Source organism: Mus musculus, chromosome 14 (assembly GCF_000001635.26).
Source record: "Mus musculus strain C57BL/6J chromosome 14, GRCm38.p6 C57BL/6J".
In the NCBI taxonomy this organism is placed as follows: Eukaryota; Metazoa; Chordata; class Mammalia; order Rodentia; family Muridae; genus Mus; species Mus musculus.
The window spans coordinates 3,185,292-3,201,850 of record NC_000080.6 but is presented as its reverse complement, the minus strand read 5'-3'; the positions used below and the strand labels follow the sequence as shown (position 1 = coordinate 3,201,850).

At 42.2% G+C, this 16,559-nt stretch overlaps 1 protein-coding gene across 1 annotated transcript; it reads right to left on the bottom strand.

The window, feature by feature from the left end:
* Positions 1 to 5,167: 5,167 nt before the first annotated feature.
* Positions 5,168 to 13,567, bottom strand: Gm5795 (predicted gene 5795). The gene is made up of 5 exons (NM_001270806.1): positions 13,404 to 13,567; positions 12,510 to 12,672; positions 11,423 to 11,554; positions 10,562 to 10,745; positions 5,168 to 5,495 (listed from the first exon to the last, which is right to left on the bottom strand). The coding sequence occupies exons 1-5, from the start codon at positions 13,531 to 13,533 to the stop codon at positions 5,490 to 5,492; spliced, it is 615 nt and encodes a 204-aa protein (NP_001257735.1). The 5' UTR covers positions 13,534 to 13,567; the 3' UTR covers positions 5,168 to 5,489.
* Positions 13,568 to 16,559: the final 2,992 nt, after the last annotated feature.

The following is a 16,559-nucleotide window of genomic DNA, read 5'->3' as shown; positions in this document are numbered from 1 at the left end:
TCTTTTAAACCTGTGTGTGAGCATGGGTGGGCGGGCATGTATGTACAACAGGATCTTTCTACATAGGCCTGGCTACCCTGCCACTTGTTGACAGGGTTAGGGTTAGGATTAGGCCTCAGATTCACAGATATCCACCTGCCCCTGCCTCCCAAATGCTAGAACTAAAGGCATGTGTTACCACGCCTAGCATCTCATTAACCATTTTAAGCACTTTTATTTAGAAATATTTCTTTTATTTATAGTTGCCTGAATAAATTCTCCCATTTGTCCACATATGGGCCCCATTTGTGTCAGCTTGCTTTCTTGCATGCTTAGTAGTGTTTTGCTGGGCAGTTCTCCTCAGTGACCTTGTTTGCTTTAGTTTGGAGGTTTTTGGTTTTGTTTTGTTTTTGGTTGTTTGGTTTGGTTTTTGTTGTTGTTTGCTTTTTGCAGGGGTGAGGGTAGGGAATAAAGCATGCATCCTGGAGGTGTCTACCCAAAAGGGTCTGCTCTGGATTTTCCCAGGAGCCACCAGATTTTCTTGTCTGAGTAGAGTTTGTAGTCCTTAATGATTTGAGACTCAGGACTCTGAGTACATGCAGGGCTTCTTAGGAATCTGCAGCTCCAAGGCCAGGCTCTCACTTGTTCTAGCATGCTGGCTTCGCAGTATTGAATGGAACTTTGTACACCGAAAGTCAGGTGTCCCAAGATTTATTCTGAGATAGAAAGAGAGATATACTCACACTGCACTTTGAAGTCTCAGAAGTCGCATAGCATCATTGTCACCAAATGAGTCATTTGAACCTGTCATAAATCCTTACCTAGACTAAGAGGGCCAGAACATACAGCCTTCATAAAAAACCTTGTCAAACGAGCATGTGGATTAGATATGTATACATGACTATATATATATATATTGGAACAATCTGTCACAATGCTCTCTGTACTTGATAAGTTTTGACATTCATGCTCCAGGCAACCAGTGTCCATTTTTTTCCATGCTCATCAGTGTGGGCTATTTCTTCCCTCTAATGCAGCCCCTGGAGACCATGGTGAAGGCAGTCCCCCAGAATAGAGGCATGTGTATCTCCCATTCAAACAACAAAAAACAGTAGTTTCTACCTTTCTAGCCAGACTTCAGTGGAACGTGCTGGAGACGAACACTTTCCCACAGAAATAAACTGATAAAGACTCTAAAGTGAGGACTGCCCTTGAGGGAGGCTCACGAGCAGATTGCATTTCAGTATTGATAATACCTCTGACGCAAGGAAGGAGAACTCTGGTCTCAGTCCCACTTTATGAAGCCCCTGTGGAGCTCGCAATGAAGGAACAGCTATGCTTTAGGTGTGTGGGCGAGTATCATTCCTATGGTGGTTCATAGAGTACAATGGAGCTTTTCCTTTTTTCTTCTTTCTTCACAGGTGCTGAGATTGCAGGCATGTAAACATGACCATCCCACATGCACTGTTACTTCCAGCTCATAACTCAAGGTGTAAATTCTACAAATGACCTTATTTTCCTGTTGTCCTCATCTCACCTAATTATCAAGAGAAACAAAAAAACTAAATGTCATTTTAAAATGAAAGACAGATTTTTTTTTTTAAAGCACAATATAGGGGTGGTGAGATGGCTCAGTGGGTAAAGGCATGGGCCACACAAGCCTAATGATGTCAGTTAAATAGATCACTAAATGCACATAAATGTGGAAGGAGAGAACTAAGGCTACAAAGTTGTCCCCTGACCCCACATGTCCAGGATAGCATGTTCTTCTGCACACACACACACATTACTAATAGTAAAAAAAATTGTTATTATTAAAAATAAAAAACTGTTAAATATTTTAGCTAACTAAAGCCCAATGCGTAAAAAGTGTACATATGATAAAATAAGAATTTTTGAATTGGTAGGTTATGTCTCAACATGGCTACTGGTTATTAATGTGCAACAGGATTCCATAATTGCATGTATTTTTTTCCTTCCTTTTGGCTAAAATATGGTAAGATGGTGTATTTTTTTTCTCCGCACACTTGATGTTGCTTATAAGAGAAGAAAATGATTAATAATTACAAATGATTCATCTAACAAAGAGATCAGTATAGAAAACTATGAAAAAAGTATTCCATGACTGCTGGGTGAGATTGTTAACGATGCAGAGAAAAGAACAAACCAACATGAGGTCTGCTTTCCACAGAGAGAGGATGAAACAATTGAGTCTAAAATAAATATAAATTGTGACAGATTTAGTTGTAGTTCAAGAAATGACACGTTCAGGGCAGGAGAGTCAGCTATAGGTTAAGAGCACTGGTTGTCTTCCAGGGGACCCAAGTTGGGTTCCTAGCACTCACACAATGGCTAACATTCATCTGCAACTCCAATTTCAGAGGATCTGACACCCTCTTCTGGCCTCTACGCATACAGCAAAGTCATGGTGCAAAGACATATACTGTGGGCAAAATGCTCATATACCTAAAATAAACTTGAAAATAAATACGTTTTTCTTTTAAAGAAATAGAAAACACAAGGTTCCCTCCAAATGTGCAGGGGAAACGCCAGGGGCAGCATGGGAAAGCTAGCTCTTATGATCCCCTGAGAATACTTCTAGCAGAGCCCCTCTATACAGTGGTAGGACCCAGCACTTCAGATTCCAGCTTAGAGCTCCAAAGACAAGACACGCAGTTGCCAAGAATCAACCCAGGTGCTCTCGGAATCAATAATTCTGTGATTATTCTCTTGGAATCAACTCTGGAGAATAATCACAGAAGGAGCCTGAAGGCGGCTGTAGGTGACTCAGTAGCCAGCATGACATCTACCAGGGAGGCAGGAATCCAGGAGACTAGAGAGGGCCTTTGAAACTAAAGGGCTGGGGAAGGCACTTCAGGAAAGGTCCCCAAGCAGTCCTGGGCTGCATAGTAATGGCAGTGGAAAAGGAAGACACAGCTCAACATTGGCAACTGTCCCTTAGGGGGACTTCTACTCACTGAAAAATGAAACTCTTAACTTACACCACAAAAGAGAAATTTAGTACAAGTCTGTATGAACCATAAATGGAGTTTACTGAGAACGACTGTGTGGGGGTTGGGTGGTGGTAGTTGTACATATCAGGGGGCCGTCTTGGTTACTTTGCTACTGCTATGGAGAGAAAGCATGACCAAGGCAACGTATAGAGGAAGGCGTCTACTGGGGCTCATGGGTGCACAGGGCTAGTCCATGACTCTTATGGTGGGGAGCATGGCAGGAGACAGGCATCATACTGGAGTGGTAGCTGAGAGTTTATATCTGATCCACAGGCAGGAGACAGGGAATGCTATGGGCTTTTGAAACTCCTCCATTAGGCTACATCTCTTAATCCTTCCCAAATATATGGGGGCTATTTGCATTCAGACCTCCACAGTGCCCATGGACTGCTCAAGAAAGAAGTTATCAAAGTCACATCTACGTGTCTTAACAATAAACTCTCTCTCTCTCTCTCTCTCTCTCTCTCTCTCTCTCTCTCTCTCTCTCTCTCTTTCTCTCTCTCCCTCTCTCTCTCTCAGAACACACACACACACAGTATTGTTGATCTCACACCTGCCCATTTCCCTGTAGCTCAGACTAGTCCCAAACTTGTTATGAAGCTGAAGAAATTGACTTACCTGTCTCCATCCCCCTGAGTTCATGCTAGGGAAGTACTCTACCAACTGAACAAATGCTTATAAAACAAACTTTGGTTTGGTTTTGTTTTGTTTTGTTTTGTTTTGTTTTGTTTTGTTTGGAAATAGCATGATGTAGCTCATGGTGGCCCTGGACTTGTACTTTTCACACCTTTCCTGAGTCTTGGGATATCAGTAATGTTCCATCACGTCTGACTTAAAGAACTTCTCTTTAGTACATGAGGTTACTGTTGTGTCGGGCCAGCAGATCACAACATGGGTTCTAGCCTGGAAAGGCATTTTGGAAACCTGGAAGAGAAGAGGGGCTAGGTGGCGAGATAAAGAAATGTAGCTAAGACAGTCATTCTGATCAAAGCTCAATTTTACTGTTCCACACGCAACTATAAAGCAGGGAAAGGGGGCCCCTATTCCCGCCAATTAATCTTGGGTTCCAATAGCAGAGTGACAATGTGCAGGGCTCCGAACAGCAAAGCAGCAGGTTCCAGCAGTGGGCATGGCAGAATGATTGAGCGAGAAGCTCCACCCCTGAGCAAGCAGGTTTCAGGCTGGGGGAGGGGAGACTACAGGTTACAAAGTGGTATGTCAGGTATGTTGTCTGTGTTTAAAGACAGATAAAAGATGCATAGACCAGAAAAGGTCAAAGGGATTCATAATGTACTTAGGTTACAGTGTCAGCGCCTGTTTGGTGTGCCTGTATACCTGTGTGTGGATGCATGTGTACAAATTTGTGTTCAAATTTGTGCTGAGGCAGGAGGACACCTCATATCCATCCAGAGACTTCACCTGGGGATCCATCCCATAAACAACCACAAAAACCAGACACTACAACAGATGCCAACAAGAGATTGCTGACAGGAGCCTGATATATCTGTCTACTGAGAGGCTCTGCCACTGCCTGACCAATACAGCAGTAGATGTTCACAGCCATCTATTGGTCAAAGCACAGGGTCCCCAGTGAAGGAGCTAGAGAAAGGAACTATGGAGCTGAAGGGTTTGCAGCCCCATAGAAGGAACAACAATATGAACTAACCAGTACCTCCAGAGATCCCTGGGACTAAACCACCAGCCAAAGAAAACACATGGTGAAACTCATGGATCTAGCTAAATATGTAGTAGAGGAAGGCCTGGTTGGTCATCACTGGGAGGAGATCCTTGGTCCTGTGAAGGTTCTGTGCCCCAGTAAAGGGGAATGCCAGGGCCAGGAAGAGGGAGTGGGTAGGTTGGGAAGCAGGGGTTGGGGGTAGGAAAAAGGGGATCTTCAGAGAGGAAACAAGGAAAGGGTTTAACATTTGAAATGTATGTAAAGAAAATATCAAATAAAAAAGCATTTGTTAGGATTTTATAGGATGATACCTAATTGCAGTCTTCATCGTTTTTGAATGATGTCTTTTGGCAGACACAGGTGAATCATAAAGTAATAAAATGAATGTTGAAGGACCCGTAGAGAAACCTGTCCAGAAACAGATTGTGGAATTTATTATCTCTACTTGCAGTTACCAGTGATTTTATATTTGAAGGAAAGCTGAAGCATACACTGCTGTGTTTTCTGACAGCTTTTTATTCCCTTAGACTATGCTTTTAATTAATGAGAGTTATTACAGAAATACTGATGTATTTGCCATTAATGTGTGCAACATCATCATCCACAGAATTTTCACAGTAGCTAAATATTTGACAACAAGGATGCAGCATGGGTAAGTTTTCCAACATTAAGTTCCTATCCAGAGAGTTGGACACACTCTCCACAATGAATTTATGATGGACTTTGTAGTGCAGTCTGGCTCAGAAGAAACTATGGAGCCCAGGTCCCGTGAAGAATGCAGAGATCCATCTGGGTCTGATATCTGTGGGATTTCATGATCACACCTGAAATAACAAGGTTTTTAAGAGTGAAGAGTTGGAGATCAAGGTGTTAGTCATAAGAATAAATGCAATGTACTCAATTGTAACTAAAAGCTGACAGTCAATATGTACTGTATATAGCCTTATCAAAATATCAAATTAATTACAAGAACAAATAAACAACCAATTAATAACAAAACTTTGAATGAAAACAAGAAAAACCAAATAACTAAACTAATCAAAACTCAAACCAAAATCAAACCAAAAAATTGTGCAAAGCAAAATTCTTAGTCTGCTTATTTTGTAGCGCAGACTTATAGCCTGTGGCTGTCCTTGGCAACTAAGTAGAAAAGCAGTTCCTGCAGGTAAAAATCTTTGCAGGAGAAATTTAAGCAACACTCTCCTTTTGGATTGTGGGTCTGAAGGATATGGCCTCCCAAGTCAAAGCAGAACACAGGTTGTAGACTTGGAGCCAAGGTTTTACAATTTTGTTGACTGATCTCCATGTAATTAGTCATGATGACCCATCAGGAAACGATAAATTTGCACTCAGATTCTTCCTGGATGCCCAGCAGCTCTTAATGTGTCTCAGCATTTCTCTTAATCCCTTTAAATGTGCACTCTTCCTGGGCCAGAGGCTAGATGAAATTAAGGCCTGTTCATACCAAAGAAACAAAATAAAGGAGGAGCATACAGCCCATTACAGCCATGGTTATTAGGGATGAGAGGCAACAGTGGTGTATTTCCTGTGCACACTCAGTGCTCTTCCTCCAGCACTTCTCTTTGAGGGAGATCATGTCCTGGTCTGTGCCATGTTCTGCTTTCTGCTGGACTATTTCAGACTTAGGGAAGGAAGAAACAAAGGCCTGGTAAGCATTTGTCAATTGAGCTGTCCCTCCCAGAACAGCTCTATTCAGCTGGACAAACCAACATGACCTATCAGCTGAGATCATACCGTGCATCCCAAGTGTCATAGAACACCTGAGCTTGGAATTGTTTCTCACCTTTTAAAAACTGCTAGAATCAGAACTGTCAATGACACATTATACTGGAGTTTAAAAAAAACACCACATTTCCCCAGTTGTGCGGGTATATTATATTGAGTAATAACAATTGAACAATGTCTGAATGTGAGTCCAAGAGAGATGTGTGCAACCTAGAAAACCATGTGGATTCCTTATGGGGTGCGAGCATGCCCTGAACTGAAGTGAAGGCTATGATTATTTCTCCAGTGCAGGAACCTCACAAGGTTCCTCTTGTCAATCCCTCTATCTCCAAATAACCAGAGACAACATACAACACAAACCCCCATGGGTACTTCATAGGTCCTAGAATCTGCAAGAGTTTGCTAAATAAAAATATTCCCAAGGCCGAGCAATGAACCTTAAAAGTGATGGTCATGAAAAAAACAGAACACCCCTGTACAGCTATGACTATTGTAGGGCACATTCTCAAACACACCTATTTGTGTTTATGCAATACAAGCATATTGTATTGCAGTGCCCCGTTTAGTTTCCCGGTTAATACAAATATAAAAATCTCCCAGGAAACTTTAGAGGCATAAAAAACCAAATCTTGAATGGGAAAGGTACTTAGTGGGCAAAGCATATAGGCAGCGCAGTCAGTGATATGCTTTCCACTCATAAACCGGTCTGGGAATCAGGGTTCTTGTCCTATTATCCAATCTGGCTCAGCAAGTTCCCAAGGCTGTGTAGAATAGGTTTGTTTCCCAGCCTAGACTCACATGTTGGTGGTGGACCAGCCTCTTGTTCTTGCTCACTGTTTCAGACTTGTCTCAAAGTAAACAAATTCTTTCAATAGGATCTCCATTTTCCATCACCTAACTGACTTGGTGTCCAAAGGTATGAGCCCAGAGTAATAGGAACTGTCTATAACAGGATCCAAAGGAACCATTTTCTCCCCAGAATGTGATTGTGTCAGGGCTATTTTGAGTAAGAAAAGGCTGACTAGTTGAAGGACAAAAGCTTGCATGGATTATCTCACACTGAGTTCATGAAAGGGCTGCACCACACAGTACCATTTCATTCTTCAGCAAACAGACATCAGGATAACTTCTCCTTCAGGGCTGCTCTGAGGACCACTACAACCCTGAATACCCTAGACTCTGTGGATACCTCCTACTTGTTCTGGAAGGACTGGGTCAATGAGGACTTCTTTTCTACTTTCAGAACATGGCTTCTAACAGACATAACCAATTTTATACTACCAGAACTGTCTGAAGGTCCTCATTTCTCCCAACCCCAACTGAGGCTGATTTTAACTCTGAGAAAATGATGTTGAAGAACAGTCCCGATGAATGCTACACAGATAAGATAGTGTGAGTACTTTAGATTATCAAGACCCTCAATGGGCTCCTGAAACAGGCCTGGTTTGCTCCACAGCTATGGGAATTCTGCTGGATCCAAGTTCAGCTCCAAGCAACTCAATCTCTCAATGAGTAAAATCCAAGACAAAGTACATGGCAAAGCTTTACTGAGCAGAGATAGCAGGAAATGTAATGGTGGCAGGCAATGAGGAAAACAACCTGGAATGCTTAGAAGACACAGTGAGCCACCTGACCTTCCAGTGGTCCTTCACAGTTCACCAAGAGCAGAAAAGGGTCATAAACACAACGATTTTATACAGCAATGTCCTCCTTACCTCCATATACCATATCCCTTACATTTGCTCTAAAGATTTCAATGAGAATCAATAGTTTTGTCTCTAGTCAGTTAAAAATCTGACCCTACAAGAATTCTTGTGTCCTTTTATTCTTGGGTGTTAGGTGAGCATGCAGAATAATTGGACTGCTGTATTTGATATTTCATAGGTGCAAACTAAAACCTCAGAGTGTATTTCTCATTAAATTTGACCTCTAGAGACACACACAGCTGCATTTATGCACAATCACACACACACACACACACACACTTGTATATACAAGCACCCATATCACAAACACAAAATTACCTAGTATTACACTAATACACAACTTTAGTATAAACAAGCTCAGCCAAACTTGGTCCAAACACACACAGACAAACACACACAACACACACAAGGAACAAAAACATACACACCACACAATACTCACAGAGACACACAAACACAAATCAATGAAAATATTACTGTCGCCCAGCAAAGTTCCTGTTGCATGAGCAGCTACTGGGACCTCTGATGTATATGTGTATAAGGTTCTTAGACTCAGGCAGTCTTTGCGGCCCTCATCTGTAATTAACTCCTCTTCAAAAAAATTTTTATGCAGATGCTTTCTGGTCCTACCAGGAAGTTACAAGCTCTGCACAGATAACCTGGACAACACAATACCAAATTCCCAAGAAAGAGATTCCTAAGAAAAGCCCCCAGCAAGCCCCATGTTGACTCTCTCGGTCCCCTCACTATACCTACACTGGTTCCTTGGTAGCATCAGAGGAAGACAGTGACTTTTGGTCACTACCCAGGAACTTTTCAACCTATTACAGTTCATGTGATATTAAATCTTCCTCAATATCAGTCAGAAAAAAAGCTGGTGAAATAACGTGCTGTGACATTTATGAAATGCAGCACTGTGCCAACTATGAGGAGGAATCTATCCTGAAACAAAGCCACGCCCACGATATAGTTAGCAAAAGCCATGTTAGCAGAGGGATGCACGGTAGGATTCTATGCATGTTCATGGTGGAGCCAATAAGACAAACCCAAATCTCCTAGGGAGATAACTCTATGCAGGGAAAGTGAAGAAATCTAACACTTATTTTTAAAATAGCTGTATTGTTTATTAATTTGATGAAATAAATGAGAGAGGGGGTGCTACCTGATAGTGAACAGGAGATGCAAAGACTACTGGACAGAACAAAACAGGAAATGTCACTTTTATTGAGAGACCAATGCTCAAAGAAGTAATATAGAGAATAACTGGACAACTCAGATGTCACTGAATGGCCTCCCAACATACCGAGAGAGACACAGGTCAAGAAAACAATGCATACACAAAAAGAAACACACAGACATACTGTCAGAGACAAAGACACACACAGAAGCACACACAGACTGATTCACATAAAATCATAACTGAGCAGAAAACAACGAGGTATCTGTTATGGTTCAGGACCAAGATAATTCAGACTATGCAGAGGAGATGTTTCAAGGGAGACCCAACGACTGTGCGATTATTTTAGAGGAATAAAATGCCCTAGAGAAGCCAGGTCATAGTGGCTCACTACTTTAATCCCAGCACTTGGGAGGCAGAGGCAGGCAGATTTCTGAATTCAAAAACAGCCGGGTCTACAGAGTGAGTTCCATGACAGCAGGTGCTTCACAGAGAATCCCTGTCACAGGGGACAGAAAAAAAAAAAAACTAACAAAAATCACTAGAGAACACTCTTCTTGGTCAGAATTGGGGGCATATATTAAGAAATTTTTTCATGAAGCCTCAGAAATCACACACCAAACCTGAGCCTGTGAGAAGCCTCTCTGTCATCTCTGGTCATCCAGACAACTCCAGACTCTAAGGCCCAGGAATGACCACTCCAACATCACTCAAAGAAAATGGGACTGACAATATGCTACTCAGGACCTCTCAGTGTGAACCAAGATATATGAAGCCTGTAGAGACTATTTTGAGATAGAGGGGAAAGGGGTGAATGGAAGTGGCCAAAAGACAGCTATGAAATCCACTTATTTGTCAATTACACAAGGCTGTCATCCCTGCAAACTATTTCCTACCTAGAATCTCACAAGATCCCTGTAAAGCAAATGAGCTACAGGCCTTTACTTCTTCCTTCAAAGCTCTTTCTATTATCAAGAAGGGCTCCAACACAGCATCCTTCAAACTTAAGGCATGTAGTGTTGTGATGTGTAATCAACCTATCTCCCTTAGTGATTCTAGCAGAGCAGGAACATTTGCATGCCAAACATGCAGTTTCTTGAACCAGGCTACCTCCACAGAGAGTCCTGTAGATGATCACATAAACAAACACTTGGAGGAGACATAGGTGAGTGCCTGGAGAAGTTGGTGGACTGTGACATTGGATTGTCTATGTTTATGTTTAGACATGAGGGCAATCTGCCTCTGATACACATCATCCTACCTGCTGCTCCTTGGCACTTGAGGCACAGATGTTCTTGCTGGCCTCCTCACAGAACCTCTTTTCTTCCCCATGGGACACTTGCGTTCCAGCCTGCTCCACCAGCAGCTTTCTGTTCTCATTCAGTAATATCCTCACTTTTTCCTTTAGTTGAGTGCACTCACGGAGGCGGTGTTTCTGCTTGATGCTGATCCACAAAGAAAAATTGGTGATTCCCAGCCAGATACCATTGGCTTTCCACTCCTACAAGTCCCATGGTCTCACTAGGGCCCTGAACCCCTGACAGTCCCAGAAGAGTCTACAGTATATGTAGCAGCAGCAAACAGAGGCAGGTCAAATCAAGATACCAGCCATATTCCACAGGACTCAACAAACTTCTGAAAGCCCTGACACCAAGAGTGCACCCTATACATCACAGAAGAGGAAATGTTCTTCATGGTTGATTATAGGTCTGTGGGACCATAAAACCTTCAGCAGGGAGAGGGCTTATCTCCTCTGAGAGAGGTGAGCTGACCCAACAAGTGTACACTCTTTCCATTTTTGTCGGGAATCCTAGATCTTTTAATCTGTGGTCAGAACCCTAGAGGTTCAGGGTTCCTGGATATTCCCAGCGTGGTGGAAAAGTTTTCTATATAGAGGGCCTTGAATTTGGAAGAATAAAGATTGGAGGGTCTTGGACACTCTTCACACTTAGGACAACTGAGTCCAAGAGGTACAAATCCAAGACCCTTGCCTCAGGGCAGTGTTCCTAAATAAAAAAAACAGATAACATAGAACCAGAGCCCTTGCATTTGTTCAAAGTCCTAAAAGGACAGAAGCATTCCCTGCCTAGTTCTGGGGGTCTCAGTTGTGTCACTGACTCACCTGTAGGAATAGTTATCTTTTAACAGTTCCTCGGAGAACTTCATGGAAATAATTATGGACTGGGTCATTTTATCCATATCCAACATTGTCTTCTCATGTTGTGATTTAATGATGTTGAATTCAGTGTTCATTCTGTGTTAGGGCATGGCCCAAGAAGCAAATAATCTGCTGAATTGAGGATTCAATAATCATGTGCAAACAGGCTGTATCATGGACTACCCAAGCCAATTGCATGCCACATCCTAGTTCCTCAAAACTGGGTCCCGTAGGTGCTAATTAAACTTACTATCCTGGGCAGAGGACAGCAGAGCCAGGGGACCAAATGGAGCTAGCTGACCTTCAAGGGCTTCCCGGGCAAGCATGTAGGAATAGAGTACTTCTATGACAATTTTACACTACACTGTGCCACAGGCATGGGTCCAGTAGATATCTGTAATGACTTTCCTCTTATTTTTAAGGCAGGGATTCTCATTCCTTGGTTCCTGTTGTTATGTGAATTCCCAGAGGACACAACTAGTATTTACAGGAGAAAGGCTTTATCACATCTCCTCCCCCAGGAGATTCCTGTGTGACAACAAGGAAACACCAGGAGCAAACTTCCCTGGTGATCACTTTGGACCTCTATGGACAAACACTAAAAGGACCTGCAAACTGTGCATCACAAAAATCCTCAGACCCCATCAAAGGTCCCAGAGCCTCAGTCCTGAACAAAACATACACAGCTAAGTTCACACACATAGACACAATTAGAATGCCAAATAAATCCAGACAGGTGCCATCTCTCAGAATATAATGAACAATATCAGAGTAAACGTGTGATAGCCTGCAGGTATTGCATTCACACACTGAGAGACAGTAAGTGTGAGCAGGTCCTTCCAGCTGTTGACAGCAACAATCAGATTGCAAGCACCCCAAGGTCAAGTACAAAAGATGATAATAAACACACAGCACCTTGTTTATCCAACAATTAAACACCTGTCAGGGCTACTTAATTGAATGATGGGAGATGACACACTCCATTCATGGAAGGAAATTGGGTTAACAGATGGCACAATACAGGCAACAGGGTACTGGGCATAATTCCTACCTGTAGTTCAAATCCTCATACATGTAAAGGTTCAGGATTCCACACATTTCCTCCATGTCATTGCTGATCTTCCTCATATCTAATTTCAGTTCTTCTAGTTCATTTATTTTTGATCTCTTCTTAGTCATTTTGGAATTTTGGGTTGAAGTATTTCTAGCAGACCCTGCAGATAGGTAAACACAAAAGAATTTGCATACTTGATGGCCCAGGAGAGGGGAGACCATTCTGAGTCCCAAGAAGAAGACTGAGGGAGAGAAAAGGTAAAGACAGGGTGAATCCCTAAAAGAGCAGAAAAGCTATCTTCCAGCTGGTTTGCTAAGCTATGTCCTCTTCCTAACCACCATTGTCAGACATATGCCACACTCCCTATTACAGGACCCCTTGCCCTGAATTCTATAATTTGCCTCAGACGTAAAGATATGGGGAACATTGTCAGGTCATATCAGATGTGTTGCAGGGAAATCCTGGATTTCATAGTGCTTAGCACTATCAAGCACTAATTAATAGTGTGTCTTCAAATCCAATGTGTCTGAGTCCTCACCACATGACATGACCAGGGGAGCATCCTTCTCTGTTCTTTTCATCAGATACTCAAGTTACCTACAGTAATCTGGAAGGTGAAGTGCTTCAACTCCCTTCCATGAAAGGAATAACACACTGATATTCCCATAGTGCCCACTCCTGGCATTCTTTGCCACTCAAATTGAAATTAAATAGCTCCCAGAAAAGTAGCTGCAGGTTTGTCAATTCCTGGCTCTGTCAAACTAATCATCAGAAATTCTTGACTCTTTGACATTGGCAAAGTCCAAGGCTTCAGCTTGTAAGACCTACTCCTGGACGGCCCAGCTCAAGCCTACCTCTACCAGGAAGTTCCCCACTCTGCCCAGGACTCACTGTGCCTTCTCAAGAATGACTTCCTTCTTCCTTTTTCATGAGAAAGGATTCCCTCTTCCTTCTCCGTTGGTCTGGTCTCTCCTTCATCGCCATTCTCTTTCTGACATAGCCTGAGCAGCCAGGAAAACATTCCTGCTGGTAATCCCAGAGCAAACAGAAGGTATGAACCACAGGCAGTTGCTGTCACCACAACACAGGTGACAACACAGAAGATTCTAGTTCTATCCTAGATACAAGAGATTCTCCAAGGAAGGCATTACTGATGATATCACTAGCAACTGCCATGACCTACCTGCTAACTAGTTCTCCCCAACTTGGTCCTTTTCTGGGGTGCCTCTCCTGGAGCCTCTCATGGACCCGTGGGATCCCCTTTGGCAACCTATCCTTCCAAAGCTGGAGAATTCTAACTGCTTTATTAGATGTCATGTGCTTTTGAGGGGGAACGTTGGTTAGGACTCTGACATGCTTAAGAGATTTTGTTAGCCCCAAATCTCTAGGGACTGTGGATGTAGTAGATTTTTCTCAAAAATAAATATGCCACCTGAGTCAATTCATATGACATATACTCCAATTTCCCAGGGATTTCCTGTATCACAGAGGCAAATATCTTTCTCCTATACATTTAATTGTATAAAACCTGGATGATATTTTCTAACGGTGCATTCCTTGATAGTGGTTATTCTTGTCATTCTTTCCATACATAAATACATACATATATATGTATATATATATCTATGTGTTTCACAAAATCTCTGGTTTACAATGCTATCTTTTATAAGGAAAACTCCCTATTCTTTCAAACATAGGGGATCAACTACAGGGCAAATATAAATGGTAAACTTGCTGTCCCATCTTCAAAACATTATCTTGCACATGGTCCTGTTCTCAAATACAACCAGACAATTTAAGTGGGCATCAGAGAGCAAAGGTCATCCCGGACTTTACATTACTACATTTTAGCCTCATTGCAATAACTTCTCCAATATCTGTCTTCCGGAATGGAGAAGTTGAGCAATAAGGATGTTGCTGGTTGTACCGTGATACTGTACTCACAGCAAGTATAAGACTCAGGAGGTAGGACAGGGAGTGCAATGGCCTGAGTTGAGATGAAACCTCAATTTTAATGTGTCTATAAGTTCAGGATGCTGTCCCTTGGCATTATCATCTCTGGCTTCTGTGTTCTTATGCTGGGTCTGCTGAATCTGTGCTATAATGCCCGCTAACCTCACAGATAAAGAGTGAAAAACTATGTATGTCTTCATTGGGAAACCATCTGAATTTCACTCCCTTCTTGAGCCAAACAATATCAATATGCAGAGCTCAAAAATCAAGGGGAGATAGGTGATAGATTCAAAGTTGAGGTCTTTTTCTTCCAATTTTCCTTTTCTCTTTCACTGAGGGTGGCTTATGTGTTTGCTGGCCTAACGGGGCCTGGATCCAACAACAAGGGGCTCACTGTATACAGGATCAATTTTACCAAGAAAAGGATTGTTGCAGAATCATGGCATGGCACCAGCTTTAGCTCCAGCTGACCTGGTATAGGACAGAAGACCTGAGCTATCTGGGGAAAGGAAGCAGCATGCAGTGTCACACAGCTCTCTCTGATGCAACTGCTAGAACTAGAATAGGGATGTTTGTTTGTTTGTTTGTTATACATACACAAAAAAGTAGGGTAGAGTTGGTACATGCCTGTAATCCCAGCACTCAGAAGGTTTTTAAACAATTGTTTTTGTTAGTATTCCTGTTGTTTCTATTGGTTTTGTTTTGAACTTTCCCAGCTATTTGCACTTGACCCAGAAAATTAAGCCCATACTCTGTACAGTCCTATCACTCATTTTAATCAGTGATTTTACTCTTAGCACCCACTCCTCAGATGATCACATTACTCACTTTCAAATAAGGAAAATAGTCATACAGACATTAGTTAACTTGTATGATCTCATGTAACCAATTCATCGTGACTGTAGAGTGGCATCCCAAACTTTGGAAATACCCAAGCTTCTATTTTTGAGTTGACAGGCCTCTGTGGAAGACTCATTATCTGGTATGGTAGAGGACCTGAAATGGCTGCCACCTAAAGGCCAAGACTGCCCCTCCAGTGCCTCTGAAGCCTGAGGCAGAGGTCAGCCAACAACACAGGAACACTTGGTTGGCCACATCAGGTTCAGGACTGTACTTTGGATGAGCCCTGAGACCTGGATGAACAGAGGTCTCTTGAATTCTTGTGAAGGTGAGCACGAACACTTAGACTTGGGTAGAATAATGGATCTTTTGGATGCAAGTCTTTCTTTTTTATTTATCTTTGCTATGTTCATATTTTATGTCAATAAAAAAGGTACCCTACTTTACAACTTCTAGTCTCTCTGTGTGTTAAAGTGATTGCCAGTGTATACACACTAGAGTTACTAGAACAATACATTTTGTCACATTTTGTTAAATAATTAAATATTTTTGTATTAATATCTTTTTACTAATTCACTTTACACTCTGTTTCTTTGCCCCCTGACACCCATATTCTTTCCCCAATATTGCTGGCTGCTTCTTTTCTGAAGGAATATGGGGCAGCTATCTCAGGTCATCCCTTCTCCTACCAAAGCTAAGTGACCCTGTCCTGGAGAAAGGTGCTGCAGGTGCTGGTAATGAATGACTTCTGCTTGGCTTTCTTCTTGCTCCACTTGGCTGGCTTTGAGCAGTTCTTGCAGAACTGTCCTTGAACTTGGTACTTCATCCTGATGGTCCATATGAAGCACTTGTTTTATTAATGTTCTTGAGAGTATTTTTCCTTCAAACCTACTCCCACTAGTATACTAACAATGACAAAGGAAATGAGATATGAGACATCTATTCCAGGAGTTTCCAATTGTTCTCAGACCAGCAGTAGAGAAACCCACAAAGCTGGCAAAGGTAAGTGAGGTCACACAGGTACCTTAGAGCATACTGCTGTTTTCCTGCTGCTTTCCTAAGGAATGTTCTAGAGGATTATCATATCTAGACTCCCATAGATTCGTGTGCACTGGACACCAAAGGGCTCAACATACTTTGCTTTTGTCACTCAGCTTCCTCAAGTATAAAAAGTCCCCCAATTTAGAGGGATTTGAAGGTATAAATAAGTCCCAGTGGATAGAGGTTCCTCAAAAAATGTGTAAGAACAAAGAA

Bases quoted from the DNA above. Each gene is read 5' to 3' on its own strand.
- Gm5795 (NM_001270806.1), bottom strand. From the start codon at position 13,533: ATGTTTTCCTGGCTGCTCAGGCTATGTCAGAAAGAGAATGGCGATGAA. The intron at 12,673-13,403 runs GTGAGTCCTGGG...ACCTATCTGCAG, and splicing joins GTCATTCTTGAGAAGGCACA to GGTCTGCTAGAAATACTTCA. The intron at 10,746-11,422 runs GTGAGTCAGTGA...TTTGTGGATCAG, and splicing joins AAAGATAACTATTCCTACAG to CATCAAGCAGAAACACCGCC.